Raw genomic sequence first — 21594 nt, forward strand, 5'->3', positions numbered from 1 at the left:
AAAATCACTAATCAGTAAAATGACTCAAAATCTCTTTTGTAAGGGTGGCCTGGCCAAGACAACGGAAGAACTGGATTGCTAAACATTTTAATTGGTCATCACAGGTCAGATTAGTCAACCATAACCACTGTAGCCTAGTGTTTAGTATGAGAATTATTTACAATTCTTAGACGATATTGAGTCAGCCTCCAAGTCCTTTAAGACACCTTTAAAAGCGCTTCCTGGGACCAGCTCCCAGCTAAAGTCTGTCCGTAAGCTGTCCGTAAGAATTTAAAAGCCTTTCGGCCAAGTTCAGTGCAAGTTGGGGACTGTCAGTAAAAGGAAATCATTAGAGTACAGACCATAGTTACTTGACTCAAATGAAATATAACCACAAAGGTAAGAGGGAAGCAGAGCGAGAATTGATTTATTGTTAAAATATTTTCGTTAAAATATTACAAATGTGAAAGCATATGTAAAACAACATAGCTTTAGTTTTGGCTCCAATCTCAAATCAAGCAGTCAGAACTGTATGATATCAAAAGTACACTGCAAGTACGTGACTGCTTGAACAATAGTAGCACCACAACAGTAAAACACAATATCATCTGCATTAAAATGAAATTGTGTGTTTGAAATATTTTGACCCAGGTTAAATAATAAATCAAAAAAGACCCAATGCAGATCCTTGCAGAACCCCTGATGTAACATCTAAAACACTAGAGAGACTACCATCATGATTGACACACTGAATTCTCTTGGAAAGGTAATTTTGAAACAATCGAGCCCATACCCGGTCCGGCTATCAGTCCCTCCCATGGTCCCATGGAAGACCTTTTTAGTGAAAAAGATGCAAAATGAAAGGATTGACCATTAGGAACATTTTCATTGCTTATGTCAGCAAAGGGTGAGGAATTTAAGGGAGGGGTCTGATTAAAAAGGATGCCAGAGGTTATAAAGTGCTCATTTTAAAACATTCTAACATAGCAGACTTTTCAGATAGAAATGTTTTCCTCAACAACGCAAGGAGCCAGATCATTAGGAGTGCCAAGGACTGAAATAGACTTGATAACTCTCCAGAATTTCCTTGGGTTATTTATATTTTTCGTTGGAGCAGAGAGAAAAAACTCAGCTGGTCTTTGAACTGACTTCAAGCGGAGAGCAACATAGTTTAATACCATTTTTCCCAGTTCAGTCTGGACACCGAAGATAAATAAAAGGAATAATTTAACCCTGAAGAAGGCTTGCGCCGAAACGCGTGGGTCTCTGCTCCCATGTTTTTATACTTATTAGGCATGTTTCAATAAAGGCTTTTTATATTTTTCCACAAGAAGAGTGCCTTGGACTCCCTTTTTTTGACTAGATATTGTTTTTTCCCCAACACCAAAGAGCACCTTCAAGATTTTTTCTGAACAATTCCCTGAGCACTTCGGATTTTCTCTTCACAAAAGGAATAATTGTTTTGGAAAAAAAAAACCCAACAAATTCTTTTACTTGTTTGAAAGATGTAGGTTTGCAAAAAAAAGCTAGGAGAAGAACAAACTTTAAAAGAATATATTTGTATTAGACTTCTTATAAGTATTTATAAGAAGTCTTTAGGAATTGGTCAATATTCAGTAGGACAAAAGACCTTTAACTATGACTGCTGGACCTTGAGGTGATATGATTCCAAACCAGAAGGCTTCACAGCTGGAGATATCTAGATCTTTGTCGTGTTAACAGAAAAATTAATTATACATTTATTAACATTAAAAACAGGTCAAATTTCTTTTCCAAGAAAATAGTGATTAGCTAGAGAGCATTACTCAGTGTTTGTGTAGATGTTTAAGATGTAATTTTATCTCCTTTTATCTTCATACATGAAGTGTTGAGTCATTGTTACCAGTTAGTTTGATGACGCAAGCAAGATGAAAAAGATTAACAACACAATATGATAGTTGTTTAATTTATGTATGTTTAAAGAAATATTCAAATCATTACAGAAAAACACATTTAATTACTACTGTAACAACGAGAAATCGATTGCATGACACTGTATCATGACAGCTTGAACATGAATTCTAATGATTTATGTGATCTATACTGTATATTCATGATGATATAAAAGAAAAAAAAATCAGACTCAACAATTTTATAATTCAGCATTTTTATATTAAAAATAAAGGTCTAAAAAAAGAAAGATAAGATATAAAAAACATGAAATGATGTAAACATTAATTTATGTTTGATTACAGTAAAATAATGACACAAACTTTGACAATGCTCTCCACTTGTGTTGATTCTCTCTGAACAGTCAATTTTGCACTATATCATATGTTTTAATTGGACTGATATCGTGACTATTGACCAATCACAGCAGCTGAAAAAACTAAACCATTAGCATTGTACACGACGCAGAGACAAAAGTGCGTTTTTTAAACTAGCATCTATAACAATCAGACAGTAGTTCAGGATGCTAAAGGCATCACATTGGTTATTTTTGCATTTTAATTGCACAATTGACTTTTAATTTCTAATATCAGAAAATACATTTTTAAATTTAATGCTGTTAATAAAAAAACCCCATCAGGTGCCATTTATTAGATAAAAAGTAATTCACAGTGAAAAATTGAATAAGTACACTGTTAATTAGTGCTTGTGTTTGGAAATGTAAGAATCTGCTCAGATAGAATAGACTACCTTATCGTCTCCTACTTTGGCAGCAGAAAAGGGCATACTTCACTTATATCTCTTATTTGTATTTCATGTTTTGTATCGTTTTTTCCGACAACTGAAGACGCCGTGCAACAAAGATTGCACACAATCATTCTGTAAGTCTTCATGTAGTGTGAAACTTCTAAAGAAGTGGATTCAGTTTATTTGAAAACACTGCTTTCCATAAAAAAAACAACAAAAAAACCCCACCAAAAAACGGACACAAGCCTGCAGTCTAAATGTCTTTGTGTTTTTGTTTTAATTTCTGTTCTGTTGGAAATAATTCATGGACTAAGGCAGCAAGTCTGAAGTGACTCTCGTGGGTTGAAGCCTGTCTGCTGCATATTGCTCAGATAAACCAACAAGAAGATTTACAAACAGATACCATCACTGGTCAAAATTAAAATAATTTGCAGGACAGCTTATCTTGTGCTTTATGACTTTATTAATTAGATTTTTAATAGTGTGATCTGAGTTTGAAACTAAAAAGCAAGCGCTATACATTTTGGTTTGGCATAACTTTTTTTTCTTTTAAAAGTTGGATGCCCTTCGAGACACATCTCAACTATTTATCCAGCCTTGGGACTGGCGCGAAGCAAACACTGGCCATTAAGACTGGGTTACAACAATATGGGCTAACAAGGACACATCGGCACTTTAGGGGGTTGGTGATCGATCCAGCGACCTTCTACTTTAAGCGCAGCCAACTATAGAATTTCATCCTACTTTAATATACAATGTAATGTTTAACAAACTATTGCACAATATTTCACAAATATACTTATTTTACAGTACCCTATTTCATTTATTTGAAAGTAAATTAAGTAAAGGGGTAAAAAACACAACCTTCCTTGTCAATACCTCTACTTGCATGATTTAGCTTCATGTCCCTTGAGTTTTGCTCTCTGGTTCAATCAAGCAAGAATGAAGTAACCCATGGACATTGGACATGGGACTTTAAATCAAAGTATCAATAAATCAAACGTGTGATTTGTCTAGCTCATTAAGCAGTCCAATTTACTTCAGCGGCTTTTGAAGCTGTGATTGATTGAACTGGTGTTTACTGAAGACCAAGACATGTGGCTGAAAGCTCTGACCCCTGTGAGTAAAGAAAAATGTTTGCTCAGCTGAGAGGTTGCAAGTTAAATATTAGGCATTGTGAGATTTTAAACAGGAAAAAAGAGGAAAGTGTATGAAAAAAAGAAATGGAGTTCATTTAATATTTGAGTTTTTACAGATAACTCGAAACCTGTAAGCGTTCAAACTTTAAAGAAATCATTCTGATATCTTTGGTTGAACCAGTCCAGCAATCAGTCCTAATGAGCTGGTGACAGGGGGTTCATACGTTAGATATGTCCTTACTTTATGGGTTCAAACATTAAAAGTACTGAGAAGCATTTTTCATAGGGACTTCTTGTAGAACTCCTGGATTAATTCTCATCTTTATGTCTTAGCATATCTGAGGTTGATCCATTCTGTCACGCTGTGTTGTCAGATGATGAGGGTACAAGGTGCAGTTCAGGGGCTTTCTTTCTGAATTTGGTCAGAGGAAGATCTTCAGCTGGGGTGCACAAGGCAGAGATTCTCTAAGAAAGAAGATATAATATTGGTTTCAGTAAAGGATGATTTAAAAAAAAAAAAACACACCAGAGGTTTGAGTTGTGTGATGCCATAGGATGAGTTTACTGTACCTGCCGCAGTGTACCAGGAGTCATGCTCAGATTGTACAGGAACCCCACGGGAACCAACAGTGTTGAGGAGAGCGTGAACCACCAGCCGAGAGCGTAACCCCACCATGGATACTCAATTGTGTTGTTGAACTTCAGGGGAGTGTACTTGATCAAGGTAAAAAGAAAAGTTCCCTGGAAATAATTATGGGTAAAAAAATAAATAAATCAAAGTAAGCAAGCATTTATTAGTCTTGTAAATGTATCTACCAATGTATGAAATTCCAATGAAATATCTGGAGATGAACTGCTACTTCTTAATTTAATTTGACCAAATTTTGTGTGGCAGCTAATTCAAATCTCTGTCAAATTTTTTAGGGGTGTGTAGCTTTGATAAGAATATAAACTCAACACAGTTAACCTGAACATGTTCAGAAACAACTTCATAAAGACAATAGACTATATAACTAAATTATTGTCACAACTTAATAAACAAATCATACAAATGTTTTCATGGGTTAAATTGATATGCATTGCATTGCTAATTTGGAAACGGGGTTGTATATGCTGATCAGGTAAATATTGAAGATTTCTAGCCCAAAACATTTAAGTCAATTTCCATCTGTTTTTCAGCAACAGCTAATACAATCTCCCTCCAAAATTGCTAATCCTGGCTTTTATGTAGTTCTGACTGATATCAATGAATGATTGCACTTATGTTGAGCTGAGGATGTTATTGCAGCTCACCACGCAAACCACTGGAGTGAGATATTTCAGGCAGTACTTAATGAGGCCGAGAGGCCTGTATCCAATCATATCCTCTATGTTGTCATAAAAGCGGTCAGCACCTGCGATAAAAACACAGGTCAGGAAAATTTGGATTCACTTTTTTTTAATAGGCAGGTATGGTCCTCATCTTAATAAACTCACCGTATATCCATCCAACACACACAGACTGCAATGTGGCAAACAGAAGCAAAGTCATTCCACTGCAGGCATAGTAGTCAAACACCTGAAAGATATACAGCCCACCCTGTGTGGGACATTGCAGCTTAGATATGGTATGCTCTTATCATAAAGAAATCTATACTACATGATCTTGAGCATCATGAGCTGATCTTGATCTTACCTCTGTTACCATCACAAGCCCGATGAAGAAACTGACAACACAGATGGCGAGCAGGAGTAGTTTACGTCGATGGCCAACGTGGAAGAAAGCAGGATTTGTGTCAGAAATTGATGTTACGAGAGCTTCCAGACCCACAAACTGAAACAAAAGTAGCTGCATCACATTCTCTTCAATGCAAACATTTTTATAGTAAAAAAAAAAAAAAAATGTGTTAGAAATGTAAACTGAAAAAGCAATGATTAGCAAATTTGCAAATCTCAGAAAGCCATATTTTATTTACGTACATACACATAGGGAACATAAAAAAAGCTGAGTGACAGTGCCATCATAAGAATAAAAGGGCTAAAGGTAATTTAAATTTAATGGCAACAACACTTAAAAAATGAAATAAAATTGTGACATGGTTATGTTAATACATAATTATATATTATATTTTATATTGATAAATCACTTTTCCAAACAATGTTACAAAGTGCTTAACATAGCAGCATAAAATGTAAACAAGTAAGCAACTTGAACCAGCATGAGAAACAAAAGGAAAAAAATGTAATTAAATTTAGCCTTATTTATGTAGCGTAAACTCAGTCATGACAAATGTCATCTCAAGGTAGTTCAATTAATACAAAGCCCATAAAAATAACAATAATGCAATTGACTCGCTAAGAATACCAATAGATTGCATTCATAGATTGTAAAGACAATGGACGACGCTTTGCGCATATGACTCTTTGGTTTCTGAAGAGATGTTTTGAAACCTCTTCTTGTTCATACTGCATGCAGCCATGTTACTCGGGAAGCCGATGGGAACACGTCCAGCGTATGTCGAAAACAGTTATGTGTGGCCACTGGCTCCTTTAGCCGGTCCCCATTAAAATAGCTGCAGAGCTGCCAGCAAACATTTGCAGCAGTTTTTCCTGTTTCAAATGTTGATTTGATGGTAAAACCAAAAATGAATGCTGCATTTAGCTGACGTTGGGATAGTGTTAACAGCTGATTGCTTCAGTAACCTTGGTAGCGTGACAATTACAGGTGAGGGAGTGATAAAGGCTAGCTGTTGGCTAAGATGACCATCAATCAATCAAATTCAAAATAAATGTATTGATTTATATATATTCTCCTGACGTGGTACAAAAAAAATCATGCCCCTCAGAGATGTCATGGAAGTTAAATCAAACAATTGAGACCAAAACTGATTCTTGAACCAGGCTGTAAATATGTTCATTTATGATCAAACGTTGGACATTGTCACGTGGAGGTCAATGGAGATTGAGTGGTTTCTGCAGGCAGCCTCCGGCAGCTAGTCGAGGAACTGCAACAAATCTTAGTTCCACATAGGCCTTTGAAGTTGGATGGTTGCACCAAAACTTTTCTTTGATACCATCCCATGCACTCAGCAAGTGCCAGGGAACTGTGGAAAGGAAAAAGCTCCCCTTTAACAGGAGGAAACCTTTGGTAGGGCCAGGCTCAGGAAGGGCGACATTCTACCTCAACCAGTCTGAGGTTGAGAGGACAGGAAAGAGTACAGAAAAGCTGCCACAACTAACAACTAATCAGGGATGAATTATCTTCAAAGAAGGTGTTGGTATGTACAATCTGTCCCAACTAGTTAAAAACATTGCTAACCTAAATGAGGAAAAATTGACCAATATAATACAGTATGTAATATATTATTCAGAGGATACCAAAGGCCCTTTAAAAAAGGAAAGTTTTAAGGAAAGATTTAACATTTTCAAAATATGTGTGCCTGAGTGAGCAGGTAAAGAGTTCCATAACGTAGGGGCTCTTATGAAAAAAGTTCAATCTCTTTTTGTGACAAAATGTGATCTGAGAGTGTTAGAAAAGCATTATCTGTGGATCTCAGATGAAACCTGACTTCAATTAATTACAATAGTCGAGGTGAGACTAGACAGAATCATCATAACTTATGCCACATCAGAGCTGAGCAGCTGAGGGGGTAAAATTATTCAGACTGTCTAAAAAAACTCCTTGTGCAGCCATCACAGGTTCGAGTCCTGGCCTGTCAGTCCCCTCTCTTGCTATCTTTTTCCTGTCCATCTACTTTTCCAGTGATGGCCACTAGTGACACAAAAATCTTTAAAAGAATGGATACATGTCGGATTTTCAGCACTGTCTCCAGACATTTCCCATTTCATGACATTATACACTGTAATAGATGAGATATTCAGTCTTTGTTTTTTTTTTAATATTAAACTGCATATTTGTAGATGCATTTTCTTCAAAGTATATGAGAATTGCAAACCACTGCATTGTGTTTTTAATCTGAATTTTTCACAATGTCTCTTTTTTCAGGAATTACGGTCGTAATTTTTCACTAAGAAAAAATCTCAATTTTATATTTTACTGCGATTGAACATACAGTTTATCACTTTGTTTAAGTTTAGCATTTAAGGGTGAAACAAAACTGATTCCACTGTACTTCTACAATAATTAAGCTTTCTGCATACTTGACTATCCAGTCCCAGCAGGATGATCATAATGAAAAAGAATACTGCCCAGAGTTGAGGAAAAGGCATCATGGCAACTGCTCGAGGATAGGCAATGAAGGCCAACCCAGGTCCTGCAGACAGCAGCAAGAAAATGTAATGAAAACCTACTCAAATGTTTTAGCTTTTTCTCCTAAAAATGAATTCTCATATCCTTTTAAAAACCAACCTGACTCTGCAACTTTTGATATATCTGTGTTCTGCTCGTAAGCCATGAATCCAAGGGCAGAGAAGATGGCAAAACCAGCGACAAAACTGGTTCCACTGTTCAGAAGGCACAAATATACACAGTCCCTGTGGATAAAGAAACCACAAACACACATTTTTCAGTTTTTTACCACATTGTTTCAACTTAGTCGAAAAAAAACTTAGTCTTTTTTGCTAACAGCTGTCTATTAAAATTGAGATTCTTAGAAAAGTTTTCATATCAATTTTGTGTTGTGTTTTTCTGCTTTTCAATCTGTAGTTTACTGTATATAGAGCTAACCATGGAGAAAAATTGAATACCCACTTTGCAGATTTTCTGGTTAACTTACTTGTAACAGTTATTGTTGTATTTATTATAGCTTCCAAGTGCAATTAGACAGCCAATGCAAATAGCATAAGAATAAAATATTTGTGTGCCTGCATCCATCCAAACCTATAAGACAAATGGAGATACTTGATCAACAAAAAAATAATGGATTCAATGTTTATTCCTCATAACAACAGTGAGTATGAACAAAACATTTACTGTTATTTTTCAGGACTGTGAAGATATGACATGAGCAGAGGCATCACATGCAAATACACAAATAGCAAAAGATGCAACATTGTATTTTAATTGTCTTTTAACTTAAGCACCTCTGTAAGTGTTGTTTACTAAATGCTCTATATCTGTTTGCTCCAGCACTTAATGTACGTTACAGTTTTATATTAGATTAAAATGATTACGGTATATTATGAAAGATAGTCCCCGCTGAAAGCTACTGTACATTCTTAGACCAAATGGCAGTCAAATTGATAAATCATCACTTCATACAAATTTTGGCTCAATTATTTGGCTCAAAATATTTGAAAATGTTTCTAAAAACCCTTTATGTAACAATGCCTGTTTTTTGAAAGGAGCTGACACATTAACTGTGTTGTGATATGCTGCTTGCATGTGTTCAGACGAAGTGTTGCTACATAGCGTGGCTTTAAATTACAAACACTATTGGGCCTACAATGTGCTTGGGATTTTGTATTTGAAGGGGTTCAGTAGTGTTCCATGTTGCAGATTAAAGTGCAGATGTAAGCGAAAGGTTTTGTACCTGGGGATCAGAGAGGCGGGAAGGATCTGGGTAAAGGTAGAACTTGATCCCATTTAAGGCTCCAGGAAGTGTGATTCCACGGACAAGCAGCACTGCCAGCATCACATATGGAAATGTAGCAGTAATGTAAACAACCTGTGGAAGAGACAAAAAAACATCAACAATTTATTGTGTGAAAAAACTATGGACATTAATGTTGCCATGGTAATTGTTTGATTTGTCCTAGGCGGTGATTAAGATTATTTTTTTTATTTTACTTTTTCATTTCACTTGGATGATGGGTCTACTGTTGTGTTACATAAACAAATACCTCAAATCCTTGCTTACACTATATTCTTGTAAAGAAAAAGAAGAGCAGATGAGCTTTAGATAATAAGGAAAACGCACGAATAAAACCAATCTGAAAGGAGGAGCATGGGCAGATGAAGAAAAGGAGACAAAACACTTGTCACTCTTTAAAGCAGAGCATGAAAGTCATTTAAACAATCAAAAATAAGTTGGATGAAATAGATTTAAAACATTTTTTTCATGTGAAATGCATGATCTGCTTTTCTAAAGTTCAATTTAATGTATTTGTTGTTGCTGTAAGGAGGAGGGGCTCTGCATACAAGTGAAAGATGTTCATATGTTTTCTTAGCTATGGACTAAAGAAAATAATTTTCCTTGTCCTAAGTAAAAGCTGCATGTATGCAAATACATTTAGTCTTTGTCTTACCTTTCCAGTAGATTGTACTCCTTTCCATACACAGAAGTAACAGAGGATCCAAGACAACAATAGACACAGAGCCAACTCCCATCGTATACTGCCCAACTCATTGATGTCACCTGTGATGTTCAGAACTCTCCTCCTGCAAGTTACAGCATCATTTACTTCACAGCATCTCCATGAACAGTATTTAGGCCTTGGATTGCATGTATTTATTTAGCTATTGGTTATTTATTTAGTTGTTTCACTTACTCCCAAAACTCTCTCACTGGTGATGTTGCATTTACATTTATGGTCATGTTGGAATAATGATGTGTTCGATCAAACTCCACGCACGTGTCTGAAAAATGTAGAGACTTTTTCAAAGAATTCTTATCAAGAACAGAAGACACAGTAAAAGTGTGAATTATAGTCAGACTATCCTGGAGGGTCTGGACCAAAGATAAGAGGATGTATCAGTGTTGTGAGTAATAATAGCAAAGACCTCGACTTTTGTTGTACTGTGTTATAGGCCTGAAAAGAACAGTGGATCTACTAACAAATTAAATAAAGTTGACAAGACAAAACATGAAAGATCCTTGGTTCATAGTGTTAGCAATACAACTAAGGTGAAGGATTTTGTTTAAATTTTATTTAATTTTCCATTTGCCCAAATAATCCTAGGCCTTTTGTTGATAGTGATGATTCCCATGGCAAATTGGGCCTGAGGAATGGACCAGAAAGAGTGACTCAACAGTTCAAATATGGATTCTTTAGCATATCGGGTCACTGAAACTCCACCCTTGAGACCTGGCTTGTCTTGGCTCAGTTCCAAGGCTCACCTATGTGGTGAGTGATGTACATAATGGTTATCTGCTGAAGGCAGAATTCCCTGCATTTTGAGCGTTGTTACCTCACTCACTCACTCATCTTCTCCCGCTTTATCCGTTACCGGGTCGCGGGGGCAGCAGTCTCAGCAGGGATGCCCAGACTTCCCTCACCCCAGACACCTCCTCCAGCTCTTCCGGGGGGAGTCCGAGGCGTTCCCAGGCCAGCCGAGAGACATAGTCTCTCCAGCGTGTCCTGGGTCTTCCCCGGGGTCTCCTCCCGGTGGGACATGCCTGGAACACCTCCCTAGGGAGGCGTCCAGGAGGCATCCGGTACAGATGCCCAAGCCACCTCAGCTGACTCCTCTCAATGTGGAGGAGTAGCAGCTCGACTCCGAGCTCCTCCCGGGTGACCGAACTCCTCACCCTATCTCTAAGGGAACGTCCAGCCACCCTGCGGAGGAAACTCATCTCGGCCGCTTGTATCCGCGATCTTGTCCTTTCGGTCACTACCCAAAGTTCATGACCATAGGTGAGGGTAGGTGCGTAGATTCACCGGTAAATCGAGAGCTTTGCCTTTCGACTCAGCTCCCTCTTTACCACGACAGTCCAGTACATCGGCCGCATTACTGCGGACGCTGCACCGATCCGCCTGTCAATCTCACGCTCCATTGTTCCCTCACTCGTGAACAAGATCCCGAGATACTTGAACTCCTCCACCTGAGGCAGGACTTCTCCACCCACCCGGAGAAGGCATGCCACCCTTTTCCGGTCGAGAACCATGGCCTCGGTCTTGGAGGTGCTGATTCTCATCCCTGCCGCGTCGCACTCGGCCGCAAACCGCCCCAGCACATGCTGGAGGTCCCGGTCTGATGAAGCCAACAGGACAACATCATCTGCAAAAAGCAGAGATGAAATCCTGAGGTTCCCAAACCGGATCCCCTCCGGCCCCTGGCTGCGCCTAGAAATCCTGTCCATAAAAATTATGAACAGGACCGGTGACAAAGGGCAGCCCGGAGTCCAACATGCACCGGGAACAAGTCTGACTTACTGCCGGCAATGCGAACCAGACTCCTGCTTCGATCATACAGAGACCGGACAGCCCTTAGTAGAGGGCCCCGGACTCCATACTCACTCAGCACCCCCCACAGAATGGCACGAGGGACACGGTCAAATGCCTTCTCCAGATCCACAAAACACATGTAGACTGGTTGGGCAAATTCCCATGAACCCTCGAGCACCCTGCGGAGGGTATAGAGCTGGTCCAGTGTTCCACGACCGGGACGAAGTGTTCCACGACCGGGACGAATTGTTCCACGACCGGGACGATTGTTACCTATGAGTGATAACCTCCAGGCAGTGTGAGTGCTGAAATCTTCTAGGAGAATAACAAAAACCCATTTAGGAGCGCCTTACAGGCCCAAGCCAAACACTCCAAGGTCAGGGGCAGTGAGCAGCCATTCGGTGCAGCAGTCAGAGCATGTTCCCCACCCACGAGATGGGTTGAGGAACATGGATGGTACCCCGTTATCCACTAAGAACAATCCCAAAGTTCATTCATTTTTTTCTGCTATAAAGAATAGTATTTCACAGTTTTTTATAAATTACTAGAGCAAATTATTTTGACCTTGTGACTCAGTTTCCCAGAATTCAGGACACAGATCCAGAACAGCATGCCTAACTCCCCCAAAAAATCCAGTTTATAGGTCAAAAACCAACTGGCAAATTGGTGCATATAGTATGTTTCCTCAAATGCAGGAATTAGCTCCAAACAGAACACATTTAGGGCACTGTCCAAGCACCATGTGATTGGGGAATATGCTCTGACTGCTGCTTGTGCTTACCCAATTCCTAAAGCAGTTGCTGACATGGGAAACAAAGGATGTTGGTAGTATCATGCATGGACGAGCAACAATTCATGACTTTTTGAAATCATAATCATATTACTCTTGAGATCACAATTAGACCTACCTGTGTTCCAGCTGTTTCTGCAGCTTGCCCAGGGAAGTTCAGCATTGAAAGAGGAGAAGAGATACAGGAATGCCCAGGCCAATATGATAATGTAATAGATACTGGAGTATAAAACAACCACTTGACTTCCATAACCCAACCCTGAAAAAATAAACACACAAAAAATATCTTTACTCTAATTGACTAATCAAAAACAGAGGAGTGACATGAGTTTAAATATCCGCTTGGGAAGTATTATGCAGCTGTATTTCTTCATGATGTCAAAAAAGGAAAAGCCAGCTCTTGTGGTCAAATAGTAATTTTTATTTAGTTTGTTTATGATGCAAGTGTCCAAATCATCTGATATGGGCAAACATGATATGAGGTTTATGAACAGCTTTGGTATTCAAGAAATACACTATTCAACATATTCATATAGCCTTCGCGAATCAAGAAAGTGATTTAAAGCAGAGCACTCAAATCCACCTGGGAAACATATTTACAAAATTTGTATTGTCAAACATTATCCGCATTTTCCGCAACTTTTGGGTAACTTAAAAAAAAAGAAAAAACCCACACACGCGTGCACTCAGTAGACTGATTCTAAAATGTAGTTCCAATGGAGAGCAGTGTGGTGTAATATGGCTGTGTTGATCCTGGTATAAGGAGCACAGTGAAGGCTGTTCATGGAGGGGTGGTTGACAAAATGTGTAAGGCGTGCTGACAGGGCGTAATGGAATTGGGTTGTTGGGACCTTTGTGGATCTCCACAACTTTGATTTGCCCAACAACATCTTGAGGTCTGGTTCAGAATGGACGCTTCACCTGTTAAACCCTTTCATCTTAACAAATAAAATTCCAGCAACAGGGAATAGGTTTCAAGCTTATATTCGCAGCAGGTTTCAAATGCAGAAACCTCTAAATGATCTTCATCCTCTAAATATTTAAACCCCGTTCTTCTATTCAGATTCACGCTGAGTAAATCAACACGTTTACCTTCAAAGAGGGGACAAATCTTCCTCCAGCAGGTGATACTTCCCTGCTTGCTATATTGGCCCAGAGACGTCTCCAGCAGAAACAAGGGGATGCCACAGGAGAAGAGGAAGAGCACGTAAGGAATAAAAAACACCCCTAGGGAAAAACATTAAAAGCTTTAGTACATAAGGTCAGCTGATCAAGTATCTTAATTTCCATAGGAGCTCATCTTTCAATATTGGGTTAACACTGGATTAAATAAATATTAAAACAATACAAGATTGCATTGTATATAAGTGTATTTATATTTCATACAATGAAAATGGTGTTCATTTTGACTGTAAAGAAACTCACCCCCTCCATTCTTGTAACAGAGGTAAGGAAACCGCCACACGTTTCCTAGGCCAATAATTTGTCCTGCAACAGCCAAGAGGAACTCAATTTTGCTTGACCACTGTCCCCTGGAGGTTGCAAGATGTGCTGTGCCCATGTCCTATCTGAACTCTGGTTGATGGGTGTTATTTATTGGGCTGTGGGGAGCAGAATAATTAGTCTTTAGATGGGGGCATGATTGCATCATGTTTGCATTGCAAATGCTTTTTCTTTTAAATAGTTTTTTCAAATTATGCCTACAAAATCACAGCACTCATCTTGTGTAGTCTAATTGCCATCAAACAACATAATACAATCAAGATCTGACCACTATAACAGACATTTTGGCATGATTCTGTCACAGTTCATCAATGTGTACAATGCCAGCAGTCTTTTTGCATTAGGTCAATGGAGGGCAAGTCTTTTCATCAATGTTGCTTTTGTGTGTCTGCCTTCGATTTGATGTGGGAGTGAATCAAGTAGACCGGAAAAAATGTGTGTTACTACATTACTGTATTAAAGCTTCAAATCCTAGACACTGAAAACAACATTCCTAAAGCCTGTTAATAATCATTTGGTGAGATGAATGAAAAAGAAAGTGTGAGAAACAACACTGAATGTGAAATTTCAACACCATAATCTGTTTATAGTGTGTTGCTAATGTGTAGTATTTAGACTGATGCAATGCAAAAGGAAATAAATAGTATAAAACTAAAAAGTCCTTAAAACTTATTTGAGAGTCACAGCTTCATGCTATTAAAAATAATGCAAATTCAAACAATTTTGACATAAATAATGTGTATACTGTGTTGTTCCCAACAGGGACTCATCAGCAGTGGAGAGTCAGAACTGCAGAGAAAGCTGAGAGCACATGCTGAGACACTGCACAAAAACACCAAGAATCTCTGCCCAAATATTAAGATATGAATCAAATCGGGTGATATCCACATGGGATAGTCTCTGAACAGCAGTTGAAGGAGACTTTCTTGTTCGGAGCATGTCAAACTCCTAGTATGGGAACATTTTTATTCTTGCCATATCCCGGATTCCGAATATTGTACTGATACTGCAGCCATATTTCAAGTCCTAACACCAGTTTTATTTTGATTTTCTATAGAGCCCAGGGGCCTGGAGCTGAAAAAGGTGGAAAACATAAAGTACTGGCCATTTCCAGGGAATGTGCTGGTGGGAAAACGGTTATGTTTGCATGTACTATTAGTTCACAGTTGTTTTTGCTAAAAATGCTAATCATGAACTTATTATTATTATCATCAGGACTCATTAAACATTAACAGAACTGGGGAAAAGGCCTAAAAGGCTTTGTTTAAAAAAGAACTGTTTATCACAATTGAGGGAAACAAAGGAAACTAAAAGTTAAAATGAAAAGCTTTATCAGACCTGACACATACCAAGAGACATGGTTCTTATTCTAAAGATCTCTCAAGATTTATCTGAACTTTCAAAAGATTTGTTTTCCATTTGGCAAACTTAAATGCTGTGGACAGCTGATTGCACTGCGTGGGAGAAACAAGGCTTCAGCAACTGGATGTCAAACATTGAAGGTTTCTCTACCTTCTCTTAGGTGTGCACGGGCTTTTCAAGCAACAAGACAGGCAGGGCAACATATTTCATTTTTGTACATATTCTTAACCCCAGAAGCACATCCAACTCTTTTGAATACTGTTATAGCTGATGATCTGATACTTAAAGAAAATACATTCTGTTCACATTCTGCTATTTTCAACTCTTACAGTTTAAAAACAGCGCACTATAGTACCGGTAAGTGTAAATCATCTGTCCAGACACCACAGATAACACATTTGAAAAATGTTTCCAGAGTCCCTGCAATATTGCCCACATGTATATATCTAAGCCTGGAGGAGAAGTTGAAAAATGCATAATATAATTTTCCTTCGGGGATCAATAAACTATTATTCAACTGAACTAAATTTAATTGAAATACCATGTCAGAATGATTTCAGTAATATTAGGACACTTATCTGCTATACTTGGTATCCAGGAAGCTGGCAAATACACTCTAGTACGACAGACAAATATTATCTTGCTTATTTTTTTTTTTTTTATAGTCCATTAAATGGGTGGAAATTTCTCTCAAAAAGCTTTCCAACAGTGAAGCTCATAATGTTTGCGTCCCTGCTAATTAGGCATTCTGTTTTTTCCGTTTAAGAGATAAATTCCTCCCTGCGGTGCAAGCTCACTTTTTCTGAAGCTCCACAGAGGAATGGCATGTACTGTAGTGCAGCTGTCAAGTTTATCATCTGCTCTGTTCATGTCCTATAAATGGTCACTTTGTCATCCAGAAAGACAGCCCACTGTTGTGAAAGAAATGTTCAACACATAATATGGCCACTTACAATAGACTTCATTCATTAAAAACAATGACAGGTTACAGATTCATACACAGCTGTCTCAGACCTGGCAGTGATCCAACGACACAATTGTTTAACAATACATCTGTTCTCCAGATATGTATAATTTTAATTTATATTATTAAACTACCCCTAAACTGGAAAAAAAGCCTCCTCTACCATGTGTCAACAGCTCAAGAAGAGATTTATGATTCTTTTCTGTGCATTAATAAAGTGTTCATCATTTACAGTTATGGGTAGGGATGGAACTCTGATCTGATTCTTCACCATTTTCCTTATTATAAAAAACAAATCCATCTACACAGGTTTTAACCTCAACACAATTGCTTTACTATTTCACAATCTAAAAATAACACTTCTCCTGGTTGGGGTAATTCAAGATTCAAGATTCTTTATTGTCATTGTTCATATTTCATAACAACAAAATTCCAGGTGCTTCATCGCAGGTACTGGTCCTTATATAAAAGTACAAGTAAAAAAAATAAAAAATGAAGTGCAAAATAAGAAAGGAAAAGTATTTAATGCCAAGACGATATCTGGACTTCGGTGCAGAAACATAAAAGTGTGAGTCTGTCACCGAGTTGTAAGATTTCAACACAAATGGCTTATCGTCTGTCTAACGCCTCTTTGATGATTTGCCATGTACATTTTCTGCCTCCATTGACATCAATAATGGAACTTTTCTTTAGAAGCATACGGTTCTGATTCTTCATGAAATGTGGAGTACGTCAAATATCAATACTGCTACAGGAACAAACAAACAACGCTTTGAAATTGAAAATGTGGATGCTACTCATGCACCTTTAACCCTACAGCGATTTTGAGCACTCCGGCAGATGGTCAACATTACCACTGCGGTATGGGATCAGCAGTGAAATAGGGTCATGGACTGCCACCTTGTTATAATGTGTTTTGTGATGTCACATTGACTGCTGACTTTGAAGTCTTAAAATCTAATTACTTCATCCTTGAGTCCAAGTGGATGTTTCTTCTAAGAACTCCCGCACAGCATTCCAGAGAAACCACATTCAAGAGCAGAGAGAAACATGGGCTACTGTCCCCGTAGAGGAAGGGAGAACATACGACATGATGTAGCTGGTGCCAGAATGGAGGACTACATTTTTAAAATATCTGGCAAACTTTTTCTGAGTCAAGTATTTTAGCGGGTCACACAGTCTTCTCATGCTGGCATGCGCAAGCCACAGCCTGGAAATAAACAAGTCAGAGAAGCGTTTGGAGAATTGCACAGTCTGGCCTTGGGATGAACTTGCTGGCACATCCACATCCGACAACCGTCTTGTATATTTTCCACTTGCGAATATGATATTTCTCACTCCAACTTATTTGGAAACTGCCTTGTCTCTAACATCACTGCTTGATGTCTTTCCTCCTTAGCACTTAGTTTACTCCCACTTGAACGCATCAGAGGAGCAAAGACAAAAAACCTTTGCTTTTACCATTCGATCACGCATACCGCTGGACGTGTGTCCTCAGCAGAGCAGTGGCCCCCTTCAAAAGTCACAGACTTTTCAAATTTCAGGCTTCAACTCACACTTCCAACCAGTTAGAGGCTACACAGCTAGAGCTAGCCAGTAAAGCAGGTACATGATGGCAGGACTGTTTCAAAACACAACGGTTATTTGTGTAGCAAGTGGGAAGGCATTTGATTGTTTAGTTATTGCTAAGATGAAAGTATGACAGAAACACCCACAGCAAAATTCAGGGAACCCAAATAGAATATACTTTCATTTTCACCAGGCTGTGTACACACACACACACACACACACACACACACACACACACACACACACACACACACACACACACACACACACACACACACACACACACACACACACACACACACACACACACACACACACACACACACACACACACACACACACACACACACACACACGGTTCTGATGCATCATAAACTTTTTCTGTTTCAGTGACACCGCATTGATGTTCAAATTCACTTCAGTGTGTTTAATTCAAAGCATTTTCTTTTTAAAGTAAAAGAATGTCAATGAAATGCTGTCCTGCACTGCTACGGCGCCCGTATAAGAAGGGTCAGATAAAGGAAACTGGTTTGTGTGGGGTGTGGAAAGGCTGTAAGACAGACAGGTGAAAGGATAACCTCAAACTAGATATTTAATTGGGTTATGTTTTGTTGTTTTATAAGACAAATTGACAAATTGCCATTCAACTGGCGCTCAAGCAATCATGTGTAGTTGTTCAAGGTGTGAATGACTCAGCCTACTCCATCTGGGACAGATTCATCAGCAGAAAACAACATTCCTCTTCTGTCAGGACCCCTTTCGTAAGTTGAACATGCCTGTTCAACCCTTTTTTGATAGTTTTTTCCAAATTGCATATCATGTTATTATCGACCTATCTGTGTGAGTTCCTCTGACCCAAAGGAAGTACAGGGTCCCATGGAACTTTAACTTTCTTTCTTTATTTTGATTTTTTTAGTTGCGTAATCACTCTAGACAATGTGTGAAATACCAGGATAGAAAAATCCATGCCATCAAATTGAATACATTGCATACAAATGTTGAGATTACACTGTGAAAAAACAACAACACACTTTTCAAATGTATGAATGCAGCCTATATTTCCTACAACAATAAGATACCTATTCATATATCCAGTTTTAATAAGTTATCCCGTTATGAGCTTATAATGCAGTCTGGTCAAATATTTGCACCAGAAATGATTGGTTTCAAATGTTTGTTTTTGCAGCTGAGGTCATGCAGCAGCCTGAGGTGTTACACTAAACAAGGGAAAACCTCACTGTAGCAGAGCAAGTAACCTTTGGCCTACATAATATAGCAACAAGTGCCGAGCCTGGTGCAGCTCTAAACTGTAGAAGTAATCCTTGAAAACACAGAACACTTACAAAGCAAAAAAAACAACAACAAAAAACAGACACAAACACAACAAAAAAAGAAGGAAAAGAACAAAAAGAAAGAAAACAGAAAGGAGAAGGAGATGAGTACCTGAGAAATAAGCCTCACAACAGTAGCTGCGTCTGTATTAGTCATCCATTTCAAGCCAGTATCTTTGGGGGAAAATACTAATCTTGATCCACAATTCTCACCGGGACAAGCGTTATTTCCTGCACTGAACACGAGTGAGTCCATGAGTGGAGGTTTGACAGAGCTGCGTGGTGTGACAATGAGTATGAAAGAGCAGGCAGGACAGAAAGGGGAGGGGGTGGGGGCGTTGCTGAAGGCTCAATGTGAAGGCTGATTTATGGTTCCGCGTTACACCAACGCAGAGCTGCGGCGTAGGGGACGCGGCGACGCGCATCGTACGGTGCGTATCGCCGCGTACCCTACGCCGTAGGCTCTGCGTCGATTTAACGCAGAACCATAATTCCGGCTTAAGGCGGGGACTGTTCCACCAGGCGGTTGCACAGTATAGAAAGAAGGGATTTGCGCAATTTTGTGTGCATGAAAATGTGTCTCTGACTGAACCGTATGTTTGCAGCAAGGCTACCGCCCAGTTCCAGCCTGAATGAATCTAACTGACTTTTATGATCATTTCATTTTGATCTCAGCACCATAACAAGGTTGTCAAATAAGTGATTTCAGTGGGCTTTAGCAGCTTGAAAGGGACACTATTGATGCACAATATAGGCTATGATGCAGGTTTGGACATGTCTGCTCATTCTCTGTGAATAGCTATGAACAAACCTCACCACCATACTTTGATTGTTCTTCTGTTCAGAGCTTTTCTTCCTTCCAGGGATAGATAACACTTTCATGTCTCATCAGGTTGATGAACTTTGACGGTTAACGTTTATCATTTATTTACTTTTTGATTTGACTTAAAAGCAAATATCCTCATTTTCTGATGAGCTTCAAATTATTGTTTTTTTAAAATATATTTTATCTCTTGCAACATTACAATAAAAACAGTGAAAGTAGTTGCCATGAATAAATAAATACAGCTAATGCACAGTATTTTTGTCTAAAGTGGTAAAGTTGGAAAACAAAGGACTTTAGCCGAGTTGAGGCTGTGACTCTAATGACCGACATTCCTGCGCTGCTGGAGAGAAACACTTTGTCCTCGCAGTCACTTGGCCTCCAGTCATCAAGAGGCAGATGAGTGAAATAGTAACACCACAGTCTAGTATACCAAAGCCCTCAAATAAATGTTTTAACAGGGAGTCAATGCAGGGAACAAAGAGAGAATGAATAAAAAAGGGACTTTCAGGGAATTTTGAAATATGTGACATTTGCTTACTGAATAACTGCTTACCGGAACTTAGACCGTGTAGTTACAGTCATTAAAGTGTCACAATGCCAAATGATGTACAAACATAAAAATGAAAGTAGACCCTACTGAACATACAATAGGATACTGTAAAATGTTCAAAGAGTGAAAAACAAACGACACTCTAACGTCTTCCTTTGATATTAAGAGGTTAAACTCAAACTGGGAAGCCTGATGAGGCCGTTTCTAAGAATGTCCGGATCCCTGCAGATTTGGGCCAATCACCTGGATCACTGAACAAACTCAATTGTTTCCGAATCTCAAACTCCAAGGAATTCAGTCCTAGTGCTAGGGATGCCTCTGTGTAGAATATATACAAATATTTATCTTGGAAATGTATTCAAGTAAGAGTAATAAGTAACAAAGAAATCTAATACTCAAGTAAAGTACAAATCCTCTGGATATGTACTTAAGTACAGTACTCAAGTAAATTTACTCCGTTACTGTCCACCACTGAACAAAACCAACTGGCAGCTTTTATTTAGCCTTCTTCTCAGGCTGACAGCATGTTAGTTGTGCTGTCGGAGTTAAAGTCGGTGCGGACGTCCTGCTGATCCAGAAGTCTTGCAAATGCAACAGATCTGTGTTTGTGAATCAGGACCCAGGTCCATGGACTCACTAGAATTCACAGACCCACCTGGGTCCACACACTCCCATTTCAGAGATACTGTTAAATGAAAAAGTGCTGCCAGAATCTACAGGGTTTCTCATGTTGCATGCTTGCAGGTTTGCATGCTCCTGAAATGTATGAAAATAACAATAAAGAAAAACTTAATGTGTTGAATAATGAACTTTTCTATATTCTCGACAAACAGAAGTCTTCCTTTGTTGAAAAACAAGA

The 21594-nt window shown here is 38.7% G+C and overlaps 1 protein-coding gene across 2 annotated transcripts; it reads right to left on the minus strand.

Moving 5' to 3' along the window:
• Positions 1 to 3866: 3866 nt before the first annotated feature.
• On the minus strand, positions 3867 to 19655 carry slc6a22.1 (solute carrier family 6 member 22, tandem duplicate 1). 2 transcript variants are annotated; one of them, XM_061727263.1, is made up of 15 exons: positions 19573 to 19655; positions 14056 to 14231; positions 13723 to 13857; positions 12749 to 12889; positions 10224 to 10311; positions 9981 to 10113; positions 9266 to 9400; positions 8510 to 8613; positions 8143 to 8267; positions 7935 to 8047; positions 5470 to 5607; positions 5271 to 5373; positions 5088 to 5188; positions 4365 to 4535; positions 3867 to 4259 (listed from the first exon to the last, which is right to left on the minus strand). In XM_061727263.1, exons 2-15 carry the CDS (start codon positions 14189 to 14191, stop codon positions 4152 to 4154), a joined length of 1731 nt encoding a protein of 576 aa, XP_061583247.1. In that variant the 5' UTR covers positions 14192 to 14231; positions 19573 to 19655; the 3' UTR covers positions 3867 to 4151. The 2 variants fall into 2 exon arrangements, with proteins under 2 accessions (XP_061583247.1, XP_061583246.1); XM_061727262.1 differs by having other exon boundaries at positions 19472 to 19638.
• Positions 19656 to 21594: the final 1939 nt, after the last annotated feature.

The sequence above is a fragment of the Cololabis saira genome, chromosome 8, assembly GCF_033807715.1.
Source record: "Cololabis saira isolate AMF1-May2022 chromosome 8, fColSai1.1, whole genome shotgun sequence".
NCBI classification, from domain to species: domain Eukaryota; kingdom Metazoa; phylum Chordata; class Actinopteri; order Beloniformes; family Belonidae; genus Cololabis; species Cololabis saira.

Coding starts and splice junctions, on each gene's coding strand:
- slc6a22.1 (XM_061727263.1), bottom strand. CDS start 14,191: ATGGGCACAGCACATCTTGCAACCTCCAGGGGACAGTGGTCAAGCAAA. Junction 5,374..5,469: donor GGCTTGTGATGGTAACAGAG/GTAAGATCAAGA, acceptor TGTCCCACACAG/GGTGGGCTGTATATCTTTCA. Junction 4,536..5,087: donor TCACTCCAGTGGTTTGCGTG/GTGAGCTGCAAT, acceptor AATTATTTCCAG/GGAACTTTTCTTTTTACCTT.